Source organism: Tenrec ecaudatus, chromosome 18, assembly GCF_050624435.1.
Source record: "Tenrec ecaudatus isolate mTenEca1 chromosome 18, mTenEca1.hap1, whole genome shotgun sequence".
Lineage (NCBI taxonomy): Eukaryota > Metazoa > Chordata > Mammalia > Afrosoricida > Tenrecidae > Tenrec > Tenrec ecaudatus.
In genome coordinates, this window is record NC_134547.1 from 40352164 (window position 1) to 40377318 (window position 25155).

General features: G+C 44.8%; 1 protein-coding gene across 1 annotated transcript in view; it reads left to right on the forward strand.

Annotated features, from left to right (window-relative positions):
- Positions 1–25155, forward strand: part of NKD1 (NKD inhibitor of Wnt signaling pathway 1) — a 91395-nt gene that overhangs the window by 29054 nt on the left and 37186 nt on the right. The window contains exon 5 of the mRNA XM_075537484.1: positions 24094–24160. Coding sequence (XP_075393599.1) covers positions 24094–24160 — 67 coding nt within the window. The remainder of the gene's footprint in view (positions 1–24093; positions 24161–25155) is intronic.

The following is a 25155-nucleotide window of genomic DNA, read 5'->3' on the forward strand; positions in this document are numbered from 1 at the left end:
TTTTGGGCATTGCTTAACCTAGTTCTCAGTTCACTCCTTTATAAAATTGGGGTCATATAAAAAAATGCAGCTAAAGTTAAAAAAAAGGCTAAATATAAAAGACTTGGCATGATACCTGGCACAAAATACTAGTACCAGCTACCACTGGTCAGCTCCAACTGAGAGCCTATGGTAAGGGTTGGTGAATGTTAGCAATTACTTTATTTATCAGCCAAATTATAAGTGACCCTAGGTCACCAATATGGCATGCCCGGTGGTACAAACAATAAGGTACTCTATTACTAATTGAAAGGCTGATGGCTCAAACCTATCCATTGGAGCCTTGAAAGAAAGGCCCACCCCCCTGATTCTGGAAGATCAGAACCTTGACAAAACCCTGTGGAACACAGTTTTGCTCTGCAACATATATCATCACCATGAGTCAGAATTGACTTAATGGCAATGGATAATTGCCATTAAGGCACATGAATAGCTATTAGCTACCGGGAGGTAGCTGTTTTTTCTCCTTTGGTCTTAAGGGATAAACAACTGGTTTGTTCTGTCCAGGGTGGTCCTGACTATGGAGACCAGGGCATATCAACCCTACCCTTATTCTGTAGCAACTGTGCACCCTGGTGCCAAGTCCAAGTCATCCAGGTTGCGGGCTCCAGACGTAGGCCATGGCATACACAACTGGCTTCTCGGAGCCTCCTGGTTGGATGGACTGATGTGAGTCTCAGGCAAAGGCATTTCTCTGGCTCCCCTAAAGAGTTAGGTCAGATTCAAGGGGTGTGGCTCTGAAGAACATGAAGGTTTGCTTGTTTTTTGTTTCCTTTCCTTCAAAACTTGCCCTTCCTTGTGATTTTATTCTGCTCCTTGAGAAGACTGCAAAGGAGATGATTGGGAAATTAAGTCATTAGACTCAGACTGTGACCACATGATTCCTGCTTAATTCAGACCAACTTCCCAAGCAACCTAGAGTATGGCTGGAGTCTATCACTAGCATTTGTACCAAATATGTGGTCTTCCCTGGGGGCGAGGACACTGGCAAGTATCGTTTTTCTTCTCAAAGGGCCTTGGTGGAAGTGGAGAAGTCTCCCCAGCAGCTGAGCTATGTCCACTTCCTGGAGAGGTCATCTCCGGCAGCTAAAGAAGGATGGGCCCATGTCTGAGATGGGGCTACTTTCTAGACAAAGCGCATCCTGGACCCTAGAACAATCTGAAAGCCTGAGCATCAGGCCCAAATGGGACATGGGACTGGAATGATGGGAACTGAAGACTAGCCTGACTTCTAAGGCCTGGGGAGCTGGCTCTCCAAGATCCCGCTGCCAAGATTTTATCTAGCCCCTGTCTTCCTTTCCCAGCCCTGCCCTCTTCCTCCCACGTATCCCCTCTTCTCTGTACCTCAGGACCTTGGGCTGGCCAGTCTGGTCTGTGCTGATTTTTCTCCTCTTCTCCCCAATCAGAATTTTATAATGATGATAAAACTCTAGCAGTGGAACACCAGTGGTGATAACTTACTAAGCATTAAGTTGATTCCAACTCATGGACAACCTGTGTCTTTCGGGTACATAGCTGTTTGTGCCAACTGGGGACTCACAATAATAGAGGTCATGTTTATCAGAAGATACATGTGCGCCACAGATATGCTGAGCATTTTTTTTCATTTTATTTCATTGAGTCTTTGTGTTAGCTAATGTACAGGCTCAGTCAAATCCATTTTTCTTTTGAATTTTGACTTTGTTTTTGTCTATTTTTAAAAAGTTATCAGATTCAGTGGTGTCTATGTATTGAGCACTGATCTTGTAAGTACATTTCAAATATGAATTTTATGAGAAACCCACTGAATAGGTACTATTATTGTCTTTGGATTCTGCACACAGAATCTGAGGCACAGAGTAATCAATCTACCTGTGGGGCGGGGATTTGAACCTGGCCTTTGGGCTCCATCCCTTGGCCATGCTGTCTCCTGGCAATATGCCAGCCTCCTATCTCTGAAGAACATTCTAAAAGATAAATTCCCATTAGGGGTTTCTATTTTCACCTTGCTCTTTTACGAAGAAGAGCAAACATTGCAATGAGTTGAAGATGCTAGTGAGTGGGGTCTGGTTAATTAAGATATTGGTCCCCTGGAGAGTGCTTAGGGGGCTTTTTCTGTGTTTTAGAAGTTGGGAACACTGAGGCATAGAGACATCTTCTTACTGGGCAGGTGTCCCCCATTGTATCATATCCAGACAGGAGTTCGTTAGCTCTATTACACAAGGACCACTATAAGCTATGTGTCTTGGATCTGGGATGTGGTATGTGCTTGGACCAGGCGTTAGAAATAGGCTCCACCATCTGGGAAGGGTCTTTGCAGGCTCTGGAGCCTTCCTAGGCTTCAGTGGGCTTTAGCTATCAATAGCTAGCCTTTAGTGGGGAAGGGAACACATGGACCCTTTCATTGTCCTAGCTAGTGTAGGAAACACCTTTCTGCCCTTGGAGTGGAGAAGAAAGACCAAGCCACCAGTTCTGGCTCCTTTGTGAAATTGGAATCTTCTCTACTATATCAGACCCCGGAGATCACTGAGCCTTATTGATAAAATCAAGCAAGGAGTTCATCTTTCAGTGTGGATTATACCACAACATAAAGAATATAGAGATTCTCACAGCTGTACTAATAAACATTAGGATACGTGAAGAGAATATTGAAGTTTTCAAGAGTTTTACATTACTTTATACAATAAACACTCATCGAAGCAGCACTCAAGAAATAAAACAACATATTGCATTGGGTAAAGCTTCTTCAAAGGACCCCTTTAAAGTATTGAAAAGCAGAGATGTGTCTTTGAGGCTTAAGGTGCTCCTGACCCAAGTCATAGTATTTTCAGTCACTCCATTGCATTTGAAAGCTGGACAGTGAACACGGAAGCCTGCCGAAGCATTGGTGCATTTGAGCTATGGCGTTGGCAAAGAATATCGAAAGTACCATGGACTGCCGGAGGAACAAACAGATGTTCCTTTGGTTTCCTAGAAGTGCAGCCAGACTGCTCGAAGAAGCATGCATGGCAAGACTATCTCATGTGCTTCGGACATGTTACCAGGAGGGACTTGTCCCTGAAGAAAGATGTCTGGCTTGGTGAAGTAGAGGGTCTGGGACAAGAAGGAGATAGATTACACCGTGGTTGTAGCAGTGGACTCAAGCACAACAATTGTGAGCAGGGCACAGAATTGCGTTGTCCTGTTGTACTTGGACTAGCTGTGAGTGGGAACTTACCTGATGCCATCGACCGAGAACAACTTTGTAATAACGAACCTTGGTTGAGCGATTAGGCTTGGTGGCTAAGGCTTAAAGCGCTCGACTGGTAGCCAATAGGTTGGTTGCCAGTTTGAACTGACCAGCTGGGTTAATCCAACTTCTCTATTTCCTGCACAGCAGGAACAATGGCAGGCTGCCTCTGTAATGATTTATAGCTTTGAAACCCTTTGGGGCAATTTTACTTTGTCTATTCACACAGCCCCAGTGAGCAGGAATCTACTTGATGACAAACAACACCTATTTTGTTGCTCAGAGTGGAAAAAAAAAGTAGGCTCTGGGATGTCAAAGTAGCTTCGGTGTTTTGGTGTCTGGGTCTGAAGCAGTGATTTAGCTTGTTATAGCTTCACAGATCCAGAAAAAGCCACATAATCTCAGGGAGAGACAGCATTGCCTCTGAACTTTCCTCTGCACTCTGGACTTGTGTGGTTCCGTTATGTGACGAAGCCCAGAGCTGAATCATGAACTTGTGTCCCAGGGAGTCTGCTCTAGGAGTAATTTAGAGCTGCTATGGCAGACCCAGCTGAAACAGGATTGCCAACTGCAAGGTCAGCTGATTGAAACCGCCAGTGCTGCTGAGGAGAGCGATGCAGCCAGCTGTTTATGTAAAGTTGTTGTTGGATGTCATCGAGTCAGTGCTGACTCATAGCCACCCTGTGTACAGCAGAAACAAACTAGCCCAGTCCTGTGCCATCCTCACAATTGTTGGTAGGTTTGAGCCCATCACTGGGGCCACTGTTGAGGGTCTCCTGTTTCACTCTCCCTCTACTTTACCAAGGATGATGCCTTCTCCGGGGTTTGCACATGTGAAGACATACAGCCATGGAACCCCGAAGGGACAGTTCTACTCTCTCTTATATGGTCACTGTGAGTCAGAATAAACTCGGTGGCAGTTGGTTTGATTTGATTTTCACTCAGCATACATATCCACTTGATTGAAATATTAATGTCAAGTTCAATTTACATAAGCGAGCTGAGGATACAAGTTTAGAACAAAATCAGATATAATAGTTATCAACGTATCACTGCTTGTACTCTTAAACTTGTTTCACCGCTATGGTGCTGACTGTGTGCTTTTGTCCGTTGCCTCCTTGTTTCTGTCCTTGACTGGACTGAGATTGTTCTAGGCTGAAACGAGCGCTAATTCTGCACGTTGTTAAAGCACAGCCTTGCACATGGTACCCTGGTGCTGCCACTTTGCTAAGTTCTTTGTGTTCTGGTCACTTTCCTGTAGAACAGGCACAGTAGTAGTGCCTATTTCATGGTCACTGTGAAAAGTCAGTGAGTAACTAGCCTTGCACTTGACTGTTTCTCCCAAGATGACTCAAACTCAAGTCACTGCTTTTTCAAGCAAGGCTTTTTATTTGCTTCTGAAAGCTATTTATTATAGAAAATTTCAAATATACATTGAAGTAGAAAGAACAATGTAATGGGTCTCCCAAGAACCCATCACCAAATGCCTGTTGTTTTGGACATTATTTGTAAGCATTAAACTTTGTTTGCTTTGTTGTGTAATTGAGTGTTTTAAGCCCACCATTTCCCCCATGGGTTTACTTTTTCTTTTCAGTCAAGTGCCACCCTTGGTACTTGCTCTGGAAGACCCGGACAGGCAGCTCACTCTATTGGCATCGCCATACACCACTCTGCCCAAAGGCACTCTTAAGCCGGGGGGAGTCAGGGAATGTCTTGCTAGTGCCATCCTACAATTTGTGAGATCACCTGGAGACCTCATCTTCTAGAAAGTAGTAGATCAAGTCGGAACAGTCATGCTCCTGTATGATAGCATCTGGCAAATGAAATTTGGGGGAATCCCTTTGTTGAGTCCCTTTTTAACCTTGTATTATTGGTGACCCTGTGTGTAGGTCCAGCCTTGCTATTTTCTTTTCCAAAGTGATTGGCCCCAACCTGACCATCTCACATTGTGTGGGTGGTGTGTGTGCAGATAATATGAGACATCATCATCTCACATAAGACATGTAATGCATGCCCAGTGGAAGAAACAAAGTATACCAGCCAACTCGCAGGGGGAGGATGAGGCTTTCTACTCCTGTAAAGATTTACAGACTTGGCTTCTCCTAAGGGCAGTTCTACCCTGCCTTAACGGGTCTCTGTAAGTCAACATTGACTTGATGGCAGTGGAAGTGATTCCCCAGAAGGATGATTGATAATGTTTGTGAATGTAAACTGACAATGATGTCTGTAAGGTGAACCAGAGACATATATAAACTATAGATTCATGAATGGATTTGGCGTTTACACTTAATTCTAGCCCCAATCTAAGAACAATTAGTTCAGGGAACATGGCCCTGCTTGATGCTCAATCACATGAGGAGATCCCTGAAGATGTGGGTGCTATAGGAAAGTATGGTGAAGAAACCAGGTGGTGCCCAGTTATCTGAAAGACTAGTGCCTTGGGTCCTAAAGGCTAATCTTAAAGTAAACAGTCATCTAAGTGAGGCATCAGCTTTGGAAGAAGCACACCAGCCTGTGTGATCCAAGGACTGTTAATAATATGAATATTGTTTTAGTCTGGGTTGTCTAGAGAAACAAATTAATAGATACACATATGTGTATAGGAAAGCGCTTTATATACAAGAGCAATTGAATATTGAGAAAGCATCCCAGCCCAGTCCAGATCAAGTCCATAAGACCGATATTAGCACATATGTCCAATACCAGTATAAAAAGTCCTCTTCAGACTCATGAAACACATGCAATGACACCAAATGCAGGAAGATCACAGGGCAGTGGGTGGGAAGTCTTGTGGATCCAGTGGCATTATGAGCATCTGAGTGCTGGCAGGGGTCTCCCAGTGGCACCTCCAGCTCCGAGGGCTTTGGCTGCATCAGGGTAGCTTCATGTGGCTTCTCGTCAGAAATATCTCACAGGGAGTATGTGAGTATCCGCCTCCAGTGAACGATTTATCTCCTTAGGGCCTCCAAATGATGTCATCAAGCTGTGACCTGATTGACATGTAAACTCCACCCCTTCACTTATAAGTCTCAAATTGACAACAGATTATGTAACTACCACAACTATATCCAAATATAAAGGAGGGAGTGATATCAGAGCTTAAACTGTGAACACTTGGTTTGCAGAAGGGTATGGATGACAGTGGAAACCCAAAATCCATTTGCAGGGTCCTTACATGGATGAAGTCTCAGGTGAATCCCCTCTGACCATAGTTGAGGGATGTGAATAAGCCCTATTTTCAGACTGCATTATAAAGTCAATTGTGGCAGACAGAATTTTATCATTTGATTTCCCTTTTGACCCATTTTAAAGTTGTTTTTTTTTTTTCTTGAAGTGAAGGGAAAATACATGTGGATTAAGCCCTTGGTGAATCCTGTCTGATCTGATTCTGGTTTTTAATGTTTACTTTTTTATTCTTGTTACCATATATACTTGAGTATAAGCTGACCTGAATAATTTTACCACAAAAACTGCATTAAAAATGTGCTGGAAAACTTGGCTTATACTCGAGTATATATGGTAGTTTTCTGTTATTGTAGTTTGCTTATTTTTAAATGTTTTTCTGTATATGAAATCCAAGGTAGGTAAATCTATAGAGACAATAACTGGATTAATGCTTCCTTGTAGATTGGCAGGGGAGATTGGGGAGGAAATGGGGAGCTAATAGCAATTAGTACAAGATTGAAGAAAATGTTCTAAAAGTAATTGTGGTGATTATTGTATAATTTTTGATGTGATTGAATTATTGAATTGTATAATATGTGAATTATATGCCAATAAAACTGTATAGAAAACCCCCCCACCTATGTTCATATGTTTCTATCCACTAAAACCAATGAGCGTTAAAGAGTTCAGAAATATTTTATGTTATTGCTGTTGTTATTTGCCATTGCACAATGGAGCAAAACTCTGTTCAATCCTTGCCATCAACATGATTGATTATAGATCAGACTCCCCCCCCGCCCCCATAGGGTTTCATTGGTTGATTTTCACAAGTAGGTGTACAGGCCTTTCTTTCTCATCTGTCTTACTCTAAAAGCTCAATTTAAATCTGCTCAGGACCATAGCAACACAGACACCTCTACTGACTGGTGTTTGAGGTACACTGGCTGGCAATCAAACTCATCTCACCCACACTCTACGACTGGGTTTTACAAGTATTTTTAATTTACATTAAATAACCTTTTATTTTAATTTTTTTTCACAAACATTTATGTTTGTGATGCCCAGGGGCAGGAAGGATGTTGGGACTGGAAGAGCTGGGAACTTGGCAGATCCAAAATCTGGTTAAGGGAAAAACTCAGATCGCTCAAATGCCCTTCCTTCTCCCTCAAATGCTTTTGCCTCCCGAGACTGGTTAATGGGAGTCCATGATAGTGTAAAGATGGAATGCACTTGGCTACTAAATGAAAAAAGTTAGTCGTCTGAGTCTACCCAGAGGTGTCTTGGAAGAAAGACCCGAGGTTTGCTTCCAGACAGGCAGCCTTGGAAAACCCATGGGAGCACAGTCCTACTGTGAAACACATAGCGTCAACGGAGTTGGATCAACTTGGTGGCAACTGGTTTGGTTTATCTTGGATGGCCCTTTGAGTTGGCCTGAAGACAACAGGAAGGATGGAGGCTGAATGGACCCTTTCATGGGCTGTTGTAGCCAGAATCATGGACTATTATTGCACTAGGAAAGCTTTTGGAGATCCCTTCTTACCTGCCTCCTCCCATTCTGCAAATGGGAAAACCAAGACTATTTATCTCCCTACCTCCCTACCCGCAACCCACCTAAAAATCTGTGAACAGGGCCCAGCTGGTCAGAGGTAGGAAGCCATTAAAGGAGCCAATGTAGGAGAGAGATCTTGAGAGAATAAAGTAGTATGCCATCCTGTGTGAACCAGGAGTTAGGTTGGTAAATCATTTCTCCATATTGCTGACCTCAGACTCCAGGTGTGGGTGAACTCAGAAATAAGGTTGGAAGAAGTTTCCATGTGGCTAGAGGAGCTGTTTGGGAGGGGAAGAGCTTTCATTGAAGTGGGTGAGAGGCCCAAAGGAACACGGTTCATGAGTGTAACAGCCAGGGCTGTGTGTGGGATGTGATGCCTTGGTCCGAGTAAAGTTGGGAGAGACTCTTTTCACCTGCTCAGTTTGCACTCTGAGAAGTGACTTGGCCACCACTGAGGCTAGAACTGGCTGAGCCTTAGGGAGACGCCAGGCCTGCATTTTGAGTGGGAGCCAGCGCTGGCTTCTAGAATAGGCAACCTGCTCAATTCCAGTCCATGCTGGCCCCAGATCAATGAAAGCTCTCTGGAAGCCAGCACATTGCTGCTGATGCTGATGCTGCTGTTCTGCCACTGCCTAGAAGCCACTGGGCTGGGTCTCCTGAGCCTTTGTCCTTGAAGTTCCTCTCTCCAAGAATATTACCAGCATGTCTTGGTCTTACCAAGGACAAGCTCTACCCCTGTCCCACAATCTCCCCACCCAAAGGTTCATGTCACAATTGTCCCGTCTTGACATCTCACCTTGGATGGATTAGTCAACTCATGGGGAAAACACAGAACTTCAAAGATACGGAGAAGGAGGCTTTGCTGTTTATTTTTTGGCTGATTTTTTTAAATGTGTCTCACTGCACTAAAAAAACAAGACCAAAAAAAGTCAACTTACCATTTTTCAGTGGATTCCAATTCAGAGCAAAACTATAGGAGAGGTTCTAAGAGTAAATCTCTCTAAGAGCAGAAAACCTCATCATTCTCCGGAAGAGTAGCTTATGGTTTCAAACTGCCAACCTTGTGGTTACCAGTCAAACTAGCTTCCTGCTCCACCATCAGGGCTCCTTCAGGTCTTCACAGTCCTCAATTCGAAATGGTGAGAGCACTGAGGAGATCTGTAGGCAGATAAATCAGCATGCAGTTCCTCGGAACTGAGCCACAGGCGCATGGTCAGAGGAGATTCACTAAGGTAGTAGTTCTCAACCTTCCTAATGCTGAGACCCTTTAATACAGTTCCTCATGTTGTGGTGACACCCAACCATAAAATTATTTTTGTTGTTACTTTATGACTGTAATTTTGCTACTGTGATGAATTTGGCAACCCTTGTGAAAGGGTTGTTCAACCCCCAAGGGGGTCATGACCCACAGGTTGAGAACCACTGCACTAGGGTCTTCAAACATGCATATTTCCCTTTTACATTTAAAAAAGTGGAAGCAGCTTTAACATGTGTCAAATGATAAAACGTTACATTTTAACCTAATTATGTCTGCCACAATCAACTTTACAATGCAGTCTGGTAGCAGGACTATTTACATCCTTCTACTAGGATCTGAAGGGATTCGCCAGAGACTCCATCCATGTGTGAACCCTGCAAATGGATGTTGGGCTTCCACTGTCATCCATACCCTTCTGCAAACCAAATATTCACAATTTAAGCTCTGATATTATTCCCTCCTGTATATTTGGATTATATTACTTGCAGTCATTGAATCACACAGGCTGGTGTGCTTCTTCTATGTTGATGCCTCACTTAGATGCATGCTTGTTTTAAGATTAGCCTTTAAGACCCAAGGTACTAGTCTTTCTGATAGCCAGGCACCATCTGGTTTCTTTATTATCACACTTTGTTATAGCACCTATATTTTAGTCATCTCTTCATGAGAATGGGCATTTTTTTTCCTGATGAGATCTTCTCAGAGGAGTTTGGACTTAGGAGCAAGGTTTCTGGTCTGATCCTGGTACCTGTGATAAGAAGATGCAAGGGCATCACCCTCACCTCGTGCTGCAAGGGGTTGTCTGCCTGTGTTCCCAGGAAAGAACATGCCAAGTCAAGTCTAAGAGCACACAGGAGGCCCTCCCAACTGCATCTTCATTTTTGTTCCTCTTTCACAGACTCAATCGCTTCACCTTTATAAAAGGGTGATCTCGATCTCTTGCTGCTGGGACCTGGTGGGATAGTGGTTATTTGCTGGGCTGCTAGCCATAAGGTCAGTAGTTCAAACCCACTAACAGCTCCTTGGGAGAAAAATTAAGCTTTCTAGTAATTATTTTTCACTACAGTCTTGAAAAACTCAGAGGGGCATTTCTACCCTGTCTATAGGGTTGCTTGACTTGATGGCAGTGAGTTTGGTTTATCCCTTGCTGACCTCTTAGGGTTTGGGGTGAGTCACATGACTGATGAGATATCTATATGATGGATATCTATATCACTGGTGAATGGCTTCATACTCCCATGTATAAGAAGATGCTTGAATTTTTATGACTAGTTTCATAGCACAGCCTCATCTGTAGCTGGTCCCTATACTTCCAAGTATGTCACTCTGTGCCTGCCGGGGCCCCCGATACTGGTCATAGGTCAAGCAACTGCCTTCCAGATTCCCACAAACTTATTTTGAGATCTTTGGTTTCCTGCTAATGGAAACAGTGGAATTTGTTGTGCTGAGATTGTGATGTGCAAGGAAGAGCTGCCCTCTGCAGCCATCTGGTGACAGCCAGGTTTGACATATTCATTTGTGGACTCAAAGCCTGGCATTACATAGGCACAACAGACTGTCTTGCCTGTCCTCCAGCTTCCTATGCATGCAAGTCTGGGCGCAATGATAAGCAAACAGGTTCTTGGCAGGGATCTGGGCACGTAATGTGGAAATCCTGTTTGCCTCTTCTTGGCCTGAGTGCACTGTAGGGCTATTGAAAGGAGGAATGGAGTCTGGCATAAAAGCAACCCAGAATCTTTCATGTTCCCTCCCAGTTGAGGTCAGAAAACCACCATATTCACTGGACAGTTGTAGAAAGTTACAAGATTTTCCAGGACCCTTGTAGCAGACTTCTCTGTTACACCTTCTAGAACTCACGCAGTTGCCCTCTTCTGTTTGCTTAAGTGTGTTCAAACATCCTTTGATATTGTTTGTTATATTCTGCTATTCCTGTTTATAGGCTGATGCATGATCATAGCAAACAATCTGAGAATTCGGAAGTCAGCACACAGGAACTACTCCTGGGATTATTTTGGTGCCCATCTCTCCTGACGCGCCCCTGGCTGACCCATACAGCCACATGCAGATAATTTCAGCCAATAGATTCTAATTTCCTCTCTTCTTTGGCAACTGCTTTTCTGCTTTAATATAATTCAGTGGTTTTTTTAAGTTAATAAATGTTGAGCTGCCTTGGGCCATCCAGTACATATTCATTGAGTTGAGTGCCTCCTCTGAAGTTCCTCTTGTTATGCCCTGCCTGGAAGTTCCACTCAATCCTACTCACAATGGACAACCTGGCCATTATCCAAGTGGTTACACTATTTCATGCTTCTCTTTAAATTGTTCCTCTCTCTTCTTTCTTTAACCTGCTCTCTGTTGGTTTTCCACTTTCCTGGTAAACAACTTACCAAGCTCAGCGACAGGTCAAGCTAAAGTCTGTAGCATCTGGGAAGCAGAAGAGTCAGGTGTCCCCCAGAAGAGATCAGTAATGTAATAATTAAGAGCACACTGATTATATGAGGGGTATCCCCCCAAACCAGAATTGTACCGGGCAGAGTGGAGCTTTCTTAGCACGCATTTTTCTTGCTAGGGAAGCATCGAGCAAGTTGCTCCTAGTTAGTGCACTCAGTGGCGTCACCTAAGAAGGTTCTCTCTGGTCACAGTGAATTCTTTTGTAAAAGCAACTTCACTTGAACCTCATTTTTGTAATGGCTGATTTAAAAGAACAGCATGCGGCTGTGAAATTTTGTTCCTGCTCTGGAAAAATGCCACAGAAACTGTTATGATGTTAAACACAACTTAAAAGGTTAGCATTATGGGAAAAACCCAAGTGTATGAGTGGTTTTCTCCTTTCAAAAAAAAGGTGAAATGTCTATTAATGATAAATCTCATTCTGGATATCCATCAACTTCCCAAATGGACAAAAATGTTGACTCGTAGTGCATTTGGAGTTTGTTCCACCGGGTCAGACTGTTAATTAAGCAGTGTGTGACAAAAAAGGTGCTGAAGTGGCCTCAGGACACCTGCCCACAGATGCTTCTGTCCTTCGCTGGCTTCCATGCTAGGCTGAAGGTCTTGAATTTGGGTTTTAAAGATTGTGTATGATTTCTGGAGTTCCTGGGTGGCACAAATAGTTAACATGCTCAGCTACTAACCAAACAGTTGAGGTTCAATTCCACTCCAAGGCACCTTAAAAGAGCTGCCTAGCACTCTACTTCCCCAAAATTCTGACACACATGGTATTGCCATGAGTCAAGTTGTGGCAAGTACATAATCTGTCAACTTGAGGAAGGGGTGGAATCTAGCCTGTTAATGAGGTCACAGCTTGATGACTTCATTTGGAGACACGCTATAGATAAATAACACACTGAAGGTGGGACACATTCACTCCGTGGGAGACATTCCTGCTGACAAAACACATGGAGCTACTCTAGAGTCCTGGAGCTGGAGGAGCCACGTAGAGACCCACTGCCAGCCTTGAGATGTTTCCACTGCCACTGGATCCACAAGACTTTCCGCCCACTGGCCTCTGATCTTCCTGCATTCAGCATCATTGCATGTGTTGCATGAGTCTTAAGAGGGCTTTATAGACTGTATTGGACATATGGGCTCATGTCAGACTTATGGACTTGATCTGGACTGGGCTGGGATGTTTTCTTAATGTACAAATACTCTTTATATAAAGCTCTTTCCGATACATGTGTCTATCAATTTGTTTCTCTAGTCTACTCAGACTAACTAACACACAAATTAATTTCACAGCAACTTAAAGTCCGAAACTAAACACACTGCCATCAAGTTCATGCTGACTCATAGTGATGCTGGAGGATAGGGTAGACTGCCCCCTGTGAGTTTCTGAGGCGATAACTCCTTACAGGAATAGAAAGCCCCGTATTTCTCTTGCGGAGCAGCTGTTGGTTTTAAACTGCCGATGTTGTGGATTGCAACTCAATGTAGTTAGGTCTTATTCTGGGGCTGTGGAAATGTAAGCTTTTACTTTCAAGTCATAGAAGCCCTATCGGAATTGTTATCAGCAACAAGGGGGGTTTAGCATCTTTTGTAACCAACCCATCCTCAGAAAAGGCAAGTGAGAGTGGGGTTTGCCTCAGTTTTTTCCCCAGTAGATATTGCGTACCTAAGATCTGGTAATCTGCTCTTTTAGAAATAGTAATCTCAGCAACCCCATGGGGTAGTTTTATTCTGTTACATCAGGTCACTAAGAGTTTGGAACAACTGCATGGCCCCTGGTAATAGCAGCTATGTCAGGAAGGAGCCCTGTGAACTGGAAAGGCGATAGTTAAACTCACCTCGTCCCTCTGTCCCATGGATTGCTATGAGTTGAACATCAACTTGGTGGTGCCTAACAGCAGTCATTGTGGTTGCAGGTCTTCCCTGGCTTGCATCATAGTCTATATGAGCTTTTTCTTTAAATGAGCTGGTTCAGAACCTAGAGACAAACTGAGACACCGCCCTGCCAGCTCTCATGAAAAACCTCAGGGAATAATTCCAATTGCAATGGTCCTAGCTGCATCTGTAGAGCAGGCCACCGTTGGGTGAACTGTGGTCGAGGGAGGCTGGGTGTCCACAAGGAGTAACCAAGGGCTCTGCCCACATTTTCATTCTTTGCAGGGGAGATGTCATTTCTTCTCCCTTGTGGTCTGGTTTCTGATGATGCTTAGGAGGAGGAACAAGCCTGTTTTCCTTGAATACTAGAGGAGGAGGCTCTCCGATCCTGTCCCTGAATCCTGAGCCTCCGGCTTCCGGCTCACTGCTGCTGGGGCCCTGTCTTCATTCACCCTGACCCTGGGGCCATGGTTACTTGTCTGATGGGTTTGTACGTTAATATAAGTGAGATGGGGGTTAGTGAGTGCCAGCACTGTTGGTTGACCACCCTAATGGATGGAGCGGGCTCTGGGACACAGAAAGCCCACAGGAGGAGGAGATATGTGGTCAGAGATAACAGAGGTCCACAGGTTAGATGTGCAAGTTAGTCACATGAAAACAGAGACCCAGGAAAGGATTTTTCCCCCACTGTATTTTTACCTGGATAGCGCCCTGCCGAAGTGTGCTCCCGCACGACTACCGATGGCTTGGAACCCCAGAAGCTCTGTTTGTGAGGAGACTGGGAGCACCATTCTAGAGAGAAGGAGGGTTGAACCCAGCTGTTTTAATAGTCCAAGTAGCATGAATATAGCCACTTGTTATAAAATAAAACTGTTCTGACTACTGACTCCGCCTTCCTGTTTTCCCTCCTCTCCTTGGAGGTATCCATGGCTGTCTCTTTTCAAGTATTTTCCTGTATCTATTTTCAAGTATCATACGGGTGATTCCATGGTCCATGCCTAAACCATTTGCCATTGGGCAGATCTGACTTCTGGTGACGCCATTGGTATCAGAGTTGACCTGCCTGATAGGGTTTGCTATGGGTGATTTGTTTTTTCAAAAGTAGATCAGGCCATTCTTCTGAGGTGCTTCTGGTTGTGTTTGAACCTCTCCCCATTTGGTTAGCAGCCAAGCACATTAACCTGTACCACTCAGGAACTCCTGTGTGTGTCTAGCACCATCTCAAACGGACAAGTAGCATCACACTCACTCTCTGTGACACTGGTCCACAGTGGCACCCGTTCTTTAGGAACTGGCCGGCTGCACATGCACAAGGCTGGAATGGGAGTTTGTCAAGAATTGCCTGGGATGGCTCTGGGTGCTCTGCCCTACCCTTCTCCATCTGTTCTTCTTGGCATGCCCCAGTTCTATGCATTCTTGGGATCCCTCGGTTGTGTTGTGTTCTGTGAACACCAGGAGTTTCCTTTGAACCCACATCTGTTAACTCTTAGCAACAGAAAGATGGCAAAGAACAGCTGAAACAGGTGGGTGGGGAAGATATGAAATACAGTAATATGAAGTCTTAAACACAAGGAGGAAAACCCAGTCATTCCAGCTCACTCCCTAAGGCCCAGCTTTGATGTGGTTTTCTTGTTCCCGGGGCCTTATATAAGGCTTTGGGCCTGTGACGCTGGACTCTGGGCTGGTACTGGGCACACATCTGGAGACTGGAGAAACACACCTTTCTGCCTGTGGGATAGAGGATGGCTTCTGAGGGCAAGCAGAGAGAGCAGTGTTCAGACTCCTGGGCAGAAACCATTGTGCTTAATCCTTTTAGTCTGAATTCCACCCAGCCTAGCTGCTGGATAGCATGTAGCCTGTCACTTGGCAGGCCAAGGAGGATGTGAGGAATCCAGGAAGGCCCTGGTCATAACTTGAAGCAAAGTAACCAGCAGGGAGAAGGTCTCAGGTGCCAGAGAGATAAAACCATGAAGGGAGCTCACTGCAGGTCATGCTCATACTTGGATGCTTCTTATAGCACAGCCGTGAAACATGTGGACTCTAAAGTCTAACATGTAGTCATTCCTGGTTCTGGAACTAATTAGCTATGTGATATTGGGCAAGACACTTAATGTCTAGATGTCTTCATTTTTCTCATCTATGAAATGGGGACAGAAATGGCACTACCTTTAAGGATTACTATGATGATTACTTGCAAGGCACTGAAAACAATTCCTCTGGCAGGATAGGGGTTCTTTCTAGTGACCTGCAAGGACACCTTGGATCTGAGTGAGTAAGCGTCTTCCAGGAATGTCCTGGTAGCCATTTGGTCATAGATGTTGTTGTTGGTAGTTGCCATGGAGTCAGTTCCAACTCAGAGTGACTTTATGCACAATGGACCCAAACTCTGCCCAATCCTGCACCATGCTCCCAATTGCTCCTGTGCCTGAGCCCACCGTGGCAGCCACTGGGTCGATCCATCTCCTGGAGGGCCTTCCTCTCCTTTGCTGCCCCTCCACCCTAACTAACATGACGTCCTTCTCCAGGGACCAGTCTCTCCTGACAGTACATCCAAAGCATGTAAGATGGAGTCTTTCCATCTTCTAAGGAGCACTCTGAGCGTATTCCTTCCAAGACAGATCTGTTTGTCCTTTTAGCAGTCCATGGTACTTTCAATTTTATTCTCCAGAGCCATAATTCAAATGCACCCATTCTTTGGTCTCCTTTATTCAATGTCCAACTTTCACATGCATATGAAGGAATGGACTATAGCTTGGGTCAGATGAGCCTTAGTCCTCAAAGAAACGCCCTTGCACTTCAGTACTCTAAAGGGTTCTTGTGCAGCAGACTTACCTAATACAACTCATCTTTTTCTTTATAGATCATTTTATTGGGGGCTCTTACAGCTTTTATAACAATCCATATATCAACTATGTCAAGCATATTTGTACATGTGTTGCCATCATTATTTTCTAAACATTTATTTTCTATTTGAACCCTTAGTTTCAGTTCCCCTTTTTCCCTCCCTCCCCCACCACCCTCATGACCCCTTGATAAATTATAAATTATTATTATTTTCATATCATACACTGACCACTGTCTCCTTTCCCCCATGCTTTCTATTGTTTATCCTCCTCTGGGTATGTACGTGTGTGCACACGTGCGTGTGTATGTGTTTATGTGTCGATCATTGCGATCGGTTCCCCCTTCTGCCCCTCCTGCCCTCACCTTTCCCCTACCCTCCTGGTAGGGCTGCTCCCATTTCTGTTCCTGAGAGGTTTGTCTGACCTGGATTCTGTGTCATGTGCTCTTATCATATAAGCTCCGGTCTAGCCAGAACTGAAAGGCAGGACTGGGGTCATGATAGTGGGGGTGAGGAAGCCTCAAGGAACCAGAGGAATATTGTGTGTTTCATCGATGCTGTATTGTGCCCTGGTTGACTCATCCCTTCCCTGTGACCCTTCTGTGAGAGGGTGACCCATTGCCCACAGATGCGTTTTGGGTCTCTGCTCCGACCCTCATTCTCATCAATATATTTTGTTTGTTTGTTTTGAGTCTTCTGATACCTGTTACCTGATCCCATTGACACCTCAGGATCGTGCAGGCTGGTGTGCTTCTTCCATGTGGGCTTGTTGCTTCTCTGCTAGATGGCCACTTGTTTAACTTCAAGCCTTTAAGACCCCAGATGCTTTATCTTTTGATAGCTGGGCACCATCAGCTTTCTTCACCACATTTGCGTATGTATCCATTTGTCTTCAGTGATCGTGTTGGGAAGGTGAGCATCACAGAATGTCAAGTTGTTAGAACAAAGTATTCTTGCATTGAGGGAGGGTTTGAGCAGAGGCCCAAAATCTGTCCACTGCCTCAATGTATTGTCATATAAATATATGTACATATGCCAATACCACTATTTCTATGAAATATTATATTTACATATGTACACACTTATGTTTATACCTCTATCCATAACTTTGCTTTCCAGATCTTTCCTGTTTTCTTTTACCTTCCTCCTGCTCCACCATCACGCTCACCCTTCTTCTGCCTCTCAGTAATTCCTCTCAGCTAGATTGTTGTTGCTCCAACACCACTGGGCTCTCTACATCCTCCCTGTTGATTTTAATTCCCTAGTTGTTCCCCTGTCTATGGCATGATTTGCTCACCGCTCCCTTTCCCCACCTCCTCCTCCCTAACAGTCCCTCCAGAACTGTCGGTCCCATTGCTTTCTCCTCAGGCTTGCTTCCCATGCCTATCTTATATAGGTAGGCAAACCAACAATAACATAGACAATACAAAAAGAAACAAAACATTGAGTTAAAAAGAGGGAAAATAAGAAAAACTAACAAAAACCCTTGAAAACAGCACACATAATTCCAGGTCTGTCCACTGACCTTTATAAAGACTATCTCCCCACCAGTCCTGGGGGGTTCCGGGAACTGCCCCCTCCCTAGCCTGAAGTCAATTTGGGGGGCTCTTCAGGGGCTTTGCGGCTTTGTGGCTTTGCTTTGCGGCCATTGCTGATTTGTTATGTTCCCTTTTTGGTTTGCTCTACTGTGGGGGGGGGGTTCAGATGGGACTCATTCCCCACTGTGTGTCCTCAGTATTGTTCTCTGTCCTATGCTCTGTCATGTCTCGAGCTGCTGTCTGACATGCAGTCCTCTCTGTGCCTTAGCAGCTCCGTGCAGGGACATTGTCCACAGGGCTTGGTGCATCTCGTCCTTTGATCTCTTTCCAGCTGCTTCCATAAGCATTGATTGTGGATCCGAGCAAGATAAAATCCATGACAACTTCAGCCTCTTCTCCATTTATCATGATGCTATATAATGCTCCAGTCTTGAGGATTTGGGTCTTCTTTACATTGTGTTGTAATCCACCTGAAGGCTGCATAATAGAAGTAGGAGTAATAGTCATCGGAGTCTCTGTATAGGCAATAGCTTACTTAATCCTTACTATACCCTACAAATTATAGTCCCTGTAAACCAGAGGTTCTCAACCTGTGGGTTGTGGTCGCCTAAGACCATCAGAAAACACATTTTCCTGATGGTCTTAGGAACTGAGACACTGCTCCTCTATCCATCTCCAAATAGGTCCGTCCACATGCAGATATGCCCACATATGAGTACCTGGCATGAAGACTGTTACCCATGCTACACCAAGCTTTAAGACACAGTTTCACTTATTTGTCATTAGAAATAAATATTTCACAATATGTAATTGCATATTGTTTGTGGTTAATCACTATACTTTAATTATGTTCAACTTGTAACAATGAAATTATATCCTGCATATCAGATATTTACATGATAATTCATAACAGTAGCAACATTACAGTTGTGAAGTAGCAATGAAAATAATTGTATGGTTGGGGTTACCACCACATGTGGAACTGTATTAAACGGTCGCAGCATCAGGAAGGTTGAGAACCACTGCTCTAAACAGACAGGGAGACTGAGGTGTGTTGAAGCCAAGTTTTTCACCCAGATGGCATAGCTTGTATCAGCAGAGGTGAGATTTGAACCAAGGTATGATCAACTCCAGAACCTGTGCTCCCCAAGGGGACCGACCTGTCATGGGACCTGAGGTGCCCTGCAGTTCCTGTCTTCCTGTATGATGGCCTGAGAATCCAGCCCTAGACGTAATGGGTAGGGTTTCCAGTCAGAACTTAGTCTGAGAGCAGGACCTGCCCAAACCCAGTGGGGAGTCACAGTGGGATCTTGGATTAATACTAAAAGAATAAGAGGACTTGGTGACACACACACACACACACACACACACACACACACACACACAACCCCACCACCACCACCACCACCCACCTTCCACACATACTGGAGTTGCTGGCTGGAATATTTTTCTTGCCCTTCTTTAAGCATCATCCCTGCAAAGTGCCAGAACTCTGGGACACTGCCTCATGCTTCTGGGAGCCCTGGATCTGTAGGACCTGACTGGATCCGAGGCTCTGATCCTCGCTTATTAATGATTCAGGACAGTTCATTTGGTTCTTGAGTCTCTCCCCACAATAACACAAGGTTGTTAGCAGTCCCATGTCTATGGGATCTTGTAAGCATGCGCACACCATGCAGGTTTGGCAGATAATACAGCCATTGCCGTTAGCACCATCTTCCAGTCTCTCATGGCCCCTGCACTTCCTTGGGGGGGAGGGAGATGGTAACAGTCACAACTTTCACTTAACACCTTTAGCAAATTGTTCTTATGAGTATTTACATCTTTTGAGACAGAAAAACAAGGTTATAGGGATGATCTAAGATGTTCATATATTATTTATATTTTTCCATAAACTTCTAGATTATATATATATATATGCTATAGTTCTTTTATAGAGTTCCTTTATCTTTTCATTTAATTTTTCCATGAACTTTTGGAAGAAACTAATATGAATGAATATATATGTATGTGCGCATTCATATATAAAGAAACACACAAACACACACAAATGCATGCACTTGCCCACTGCAGTCTAGTTGATTATCGACAGAACAATATTCAGTTATATAGAGAGTGCTTAGCAAGGACAGTAGTGACTCAGTGGTAGAATTTAACTCCTGGCCAGTTGCACCCTCTACCTACTTGTCAGTGTTGCTGTGCTGAACAGGTTCCCGTGGAGCTTCCAGAATAAGCCAGATTGGGAAGAAAGGCCTGACGATCAACTTCCCAAACTCAGCAGTGACAACCATGTGTATCACAATGGTCTAATCCATAGTTGATCGTGGGGATGGCACGGGGCCGGGATGTTGTGCGCAGTAGGATCATGAATCTGGGGTAAGCTTGATGGGAGGCAACAATAATATGATGCTATGGAATGCACAATATTAGCTGTTTTAGGATTGTTGTTGTGATTGGTTCCTATGTCCTTTTTACAGATGAGTCAGTCGCCTGAGGGACCAAGGGATAAAGGCAATGATAGGCGATGATAGAGCCAAGATTTGAACCTGTGTCTGGATGGACAGCTCATGCTAATAACTCTAGACTTGAGACTCTGGACTCAGTAGACAGAATATATTTTACTGTCACTGAGCATTCCCTTCCCCTCTACAGTGCCCGGCAGGCCATTGCAGGACTTTGTCACACAGAGCAGTGCACAGTGTCACAGTGAGAAGCCAGCCCCGGGACTGACCAGAACTCTGCTTTGAGTGTTAAGAGCTTGGTCTTCCTAGCAGTCAGTTCTCCTCAGAGAGCACTGAAATGTCATGAAATGTCAGAGAGCACTGACATGTCATGACTGTGGTGCCTTGCACACACAGCAGGGTTGCTTGCATATAAGGCTTACTGGTTGGTGATGTTTTAAGTCTTTAACTCCTCTGATGGCGTCGTGAAGAAGATGCTAAACCTCAGAAGTGCCTGTCCTGTGAATGCTGTTAGCCTTACATGGTGCAGAAAGGGTGGTGGCCAGGGTCAGCATGCAAAGATCTGAGGGAGGAAGTTTTGCTTTGAAAACAGTTCTTGAAAACAGTAGCTGGCCTCTGTCAGGAACTGTTATCTGCCTGCCTTTCAGAAGAGGTGGCATCCGATTTTCTCTGACATGAGAGACCAAATTTAATTAACTGCTGGGCATTCCCACTGTGTAATGATGCCGCCCGAGTTCATCTCTTTCTGTCACTGTCACTCCGTGCCCCTGTCAACTCCAATGCTGTTTACACACATAGCCAGTTTACAAATCTAGGAGATGCTCAGTGATTATAGTGATTGTCAGTGGCGGAGAGAGTAGCCATCTGATGAGGAATAAAGTAGCCTCGTTCTGAGGTAATTGGGACACCATGAGTCTGAATAACCACACTACAAACATTTTGAAAAAGTGTTGTGAATGAAGGGATAAAACTTACCCTGATCCAGTAAAGGTTCGCTGTTTGCCCTAAAAAACAAAAACAAAACGCTTACCTCTGCTTATGTCCAGTGGTAATATCAACTATGCAAAACATTGTTTTTCTTTTTCATCAAGAGTTGCACTGATAATTCTTTAAAAATCTGAAATGCTGTACTTTGCCCCCACAAGGAGAAATTTTTTTAAAATTTCTGTTCTCTTTTTTTTTAAAGAAAAGTTTTAGATGGCGCAGAGTTTGGCCTCATTGCTAGAGATTTTTTTTTGTTGTTGGAGAAGTACTATTGCAGCATCATTCTGAGCATCGAGAGAGAATATGGGCATGAGGTCCCCCCCTCCCATACCCGTGTTAGTCTGGGTAGACTAGAGAAACAAATCCAGGGAGACACTCATACGTATGTAAGAGAGAGCTTTATATCAAAGAGGAATTGTATACTAAGAAATCATGCCAGCCCAGCCCACGTTATGGCCATCTATCCGTTATTATGCTACATGACCGTTACCAGTCTATAAATTCTTCTTCATGCTTGTGCAGCTCATGCAATGACAGCAAATGCAGGAGGAAAGAGCACATGCCAGTGTGTTGGAAGCGTTTTTATGGATCCAGTAGCGGTGGAAGCATCTCTGACTGATGTGGGTCTCCAGGTGGCTCCTCCAGCTCCAGGACCCTGGCTACGTTCAGCTTAGCTCCATGTGGCTTGTCAACAGGAATGTCTCAGAGGGAGTGAGTGTCTCTGGTCTCCAGTGAGTTATTTATCTCCATTGCTCCTCCAAATGAGGTCATCCAGCTGTGACCTGATTGACAGGCTATCCTCCACCCCTTCACTCTTAGTAGTCTCAAATTGACACCAGATTATGTTACCACCACCACCAACAACTGCCCAACCTCATCTTTCCCCACCAAGACAAATGATTTTGTCTTCTTTGAGGGAAGCGAATGAATAAGGTTATTTGGAACACAACTTCCATGAGATGCTTTTGGAAAACAAACAACATAGCGTAAATAGATTTTGGGGAATGCAACCTACTTTAGCACTTAGAGAGTCGGTAACATAATATAGGCCGGATAAATCCTACAGTAAGACCAAAACAAAAAACAAGAAAACCCAAAACATTGCTGTTGCATTGGCTGTGTCTCAGGGTGAGCCAAACACATCAGAGTAGAACTGCTTCCATAGGGTTGTCAATGGCTGCTTTTTAGAAAGCAGATCACCAGACCTTTCTTCTGTAGACATTTCTAGGCAGGCTCAAACCTCTACCAGTAGAGACTTCCCCTGCAATAAGGGAACTTGTTTAACTTTGTTTAAGCTAATTTTTCTTGATCGCAGTATTCTTGTTGACAGAAGGTTTCTGTAGACATAGAGCAGAGTTGGATAAGTCCTGGTCTAACGTCTACATCTGGCTCCTTCCTGCTGGGGAGGGTTCAGATAGAAATTCACCAGCCTGTGGAACCAACCAAATTCCCTCCCCTTGCCAACATGACAGCACCTGAGTGGCAGCCTGTCTAGGCTGTTTGTAAGAAGCCCTGCCTTGTAGGACGGGATGCCAGTCTTTAATGCAAGCATGGGACTAGGCAGAGCATGGGCCCAGCTCAGACTGGTTTCCGGGGCGTGTGTGCACTGAAAAAAGATGGGAGGTTCACTTGAATATCAGTGGATGGATAGCATGTGGGTTCCTGAATGCTGAAGAGTTTGGGTTTTATGTTAAGCACCAACGCCCTTCTCACTTCTGTATCAATGTACCAGACAGCTACCTCGGACCCTCTGATGCAGGACGGATCCAAATTTAGGTCTCTTCTTGGGGCTCATAGGGGAGGCTCCTGTGTCCAAGTTGGCTCACGGAGATGGATAAAGGGCATTTTCTGATCTTTGGGACAGAGGGTGGGGCTTTATTTGTAAGGGATGCGGATGGTCCTATGTAGTATTTGAGGGAGGGCTGTTGGCAGAGAACACATTGTTTGAAGGAACACTGTGATCGCTAACCCTTTCTGTGCAGTTGACTTCATCTCAGGTGATCTAAATGTAGAACACTGCTTGCTTCCTTGCAACTGGGGACATGGCTTCTTTTTAAATTTTAATAAATCATTTTATTGGGGGTTCTTAATGCTCCTATAACAATCCAGACATCCATTGTATCAAGCACATTTGTACATATGTTGCCATCATCATTTTCAAGACATTTACTTTCTACTTGAGCCCTTGGTATCAGCTCCTCTTTCTCTCCGCCTCCCCTACCCTCATGAACCCTTGATAAATGATAAATTATTGTTGTTTTCATATCTTACACTACTTGCTATCTCTCTTCACCTATGTTTCTTTTGTTCATCACGGGGGGTGGGGAGACAGCAGGTTATACGTCGATCGTTGCAATCAGTCTTCCTTTTCTCCCCATGAGGGTACCTTCCCCTACCCTCATGGTATTGTGACTCCCATGACTGTTCCTGAGGGATTCATCTGCCCTGGATTCCATGTGTTGAGAACTTTCTTATCTGTGCAGTGTACATGCTCTGGTCTAGCCGGATTTGAAAGGTAGAACTGGGGTCCTGATAGTGGAAGGGAGGATGCAAGGAAGAACTAGAGGGATGTTGTGTGTTTCATCAGTGCTATATGGTGCCCGGGCTGGCTCATCCCTTTCTTGTGACCCTTCTGTGAGGGGATAGGGGACATCACCTCTAATATCCCAAAGCTACCTCCCTGTCTCCCTGACAGTGTGGTAATGCCTGCGTTGTCTTACTCTAGGACTTTGTGGGTGCAGTTCTCAGAGAAACACACAGTGAAGAGGAGGAAGAGGACTTTCAACTGGAAGGTAAAGCCCCCAGCTCTCTCCCTTGAACAGTGAGGTGACAGGAGCAGGGGTGTAGTCTGCCTTTTTGTCCCTTTAGAAAACCTTTAGATACGACTGAAGAGAAAGGCTGGCTCTGGGTGAGGAGAGCGGGTGGGACCTGGAATGGGAGGGAAAGTCAGTTTGGGTTGGTTCTAAGCTAGTCTCCCACTCCCACCCCTTCACATCCTGGTTCCTCTTTATATTAACGGTAAGGACGTGGACAAGTTGTGTTGTAACAGCAAAGCGGCAAAACCGTGACTGGGAGTGACCAGACAGCACTCTTGGAGAACTTGAAAGAGGAAAAATGTATTATTTGGTACCCAGAGGAACTAGTGTTCCAGAAGCTGAATGTGTTCTGAAGCCCTGAATGTCCGTGGGTGGGGGTTGGGGGCGTAACTTTTATTCGTTATCTGCATGAGCAAGGGCACCGTGGACAATAGGCAGCGATTTCTAGTGCAGGCAGGGACACAGGGTCCTCAGTAAGAGGAACTGGGCTGGGGGATGGGTGCGCTCCTGGGATGAGGAAGTATATGGGGGAAGGCAGTGCCTTGGGTTTCTTTTTCAAAGGGTAAAATTCCCTATTACGATTTTCCTTACATCCCCCCCCCCTTTGATGCCCATTATTTTTGCTACTTATAGACTTTCAGGGTCCCCCCCTTGGTGTAAATTAGGTACCAGGGACATGAAGGGGGCTGCTTTGCTATTGTGGTTGACAGTTGGGAGCTTGTTGTCCCCTAACCACATGGCGTTTGTTCTTGATTCCCTGACAGCTAATCTCGGGGTCCAGAGGGCATCTCCCCAGTGAGCACAAAGATCCCAGGATGCACCCACACACAGGTCCCTTGCCCACAGCTCAATTCTCATTTTCCAGGACCCACCACAGTCCCCGTTGAGGTTTGGGGCACAGATACATCGTGGAGGCAGCTAGTAGCCACTGGGCAGTGAGATCGCCACAGTTGAGTGCTAGGCAGGCACGG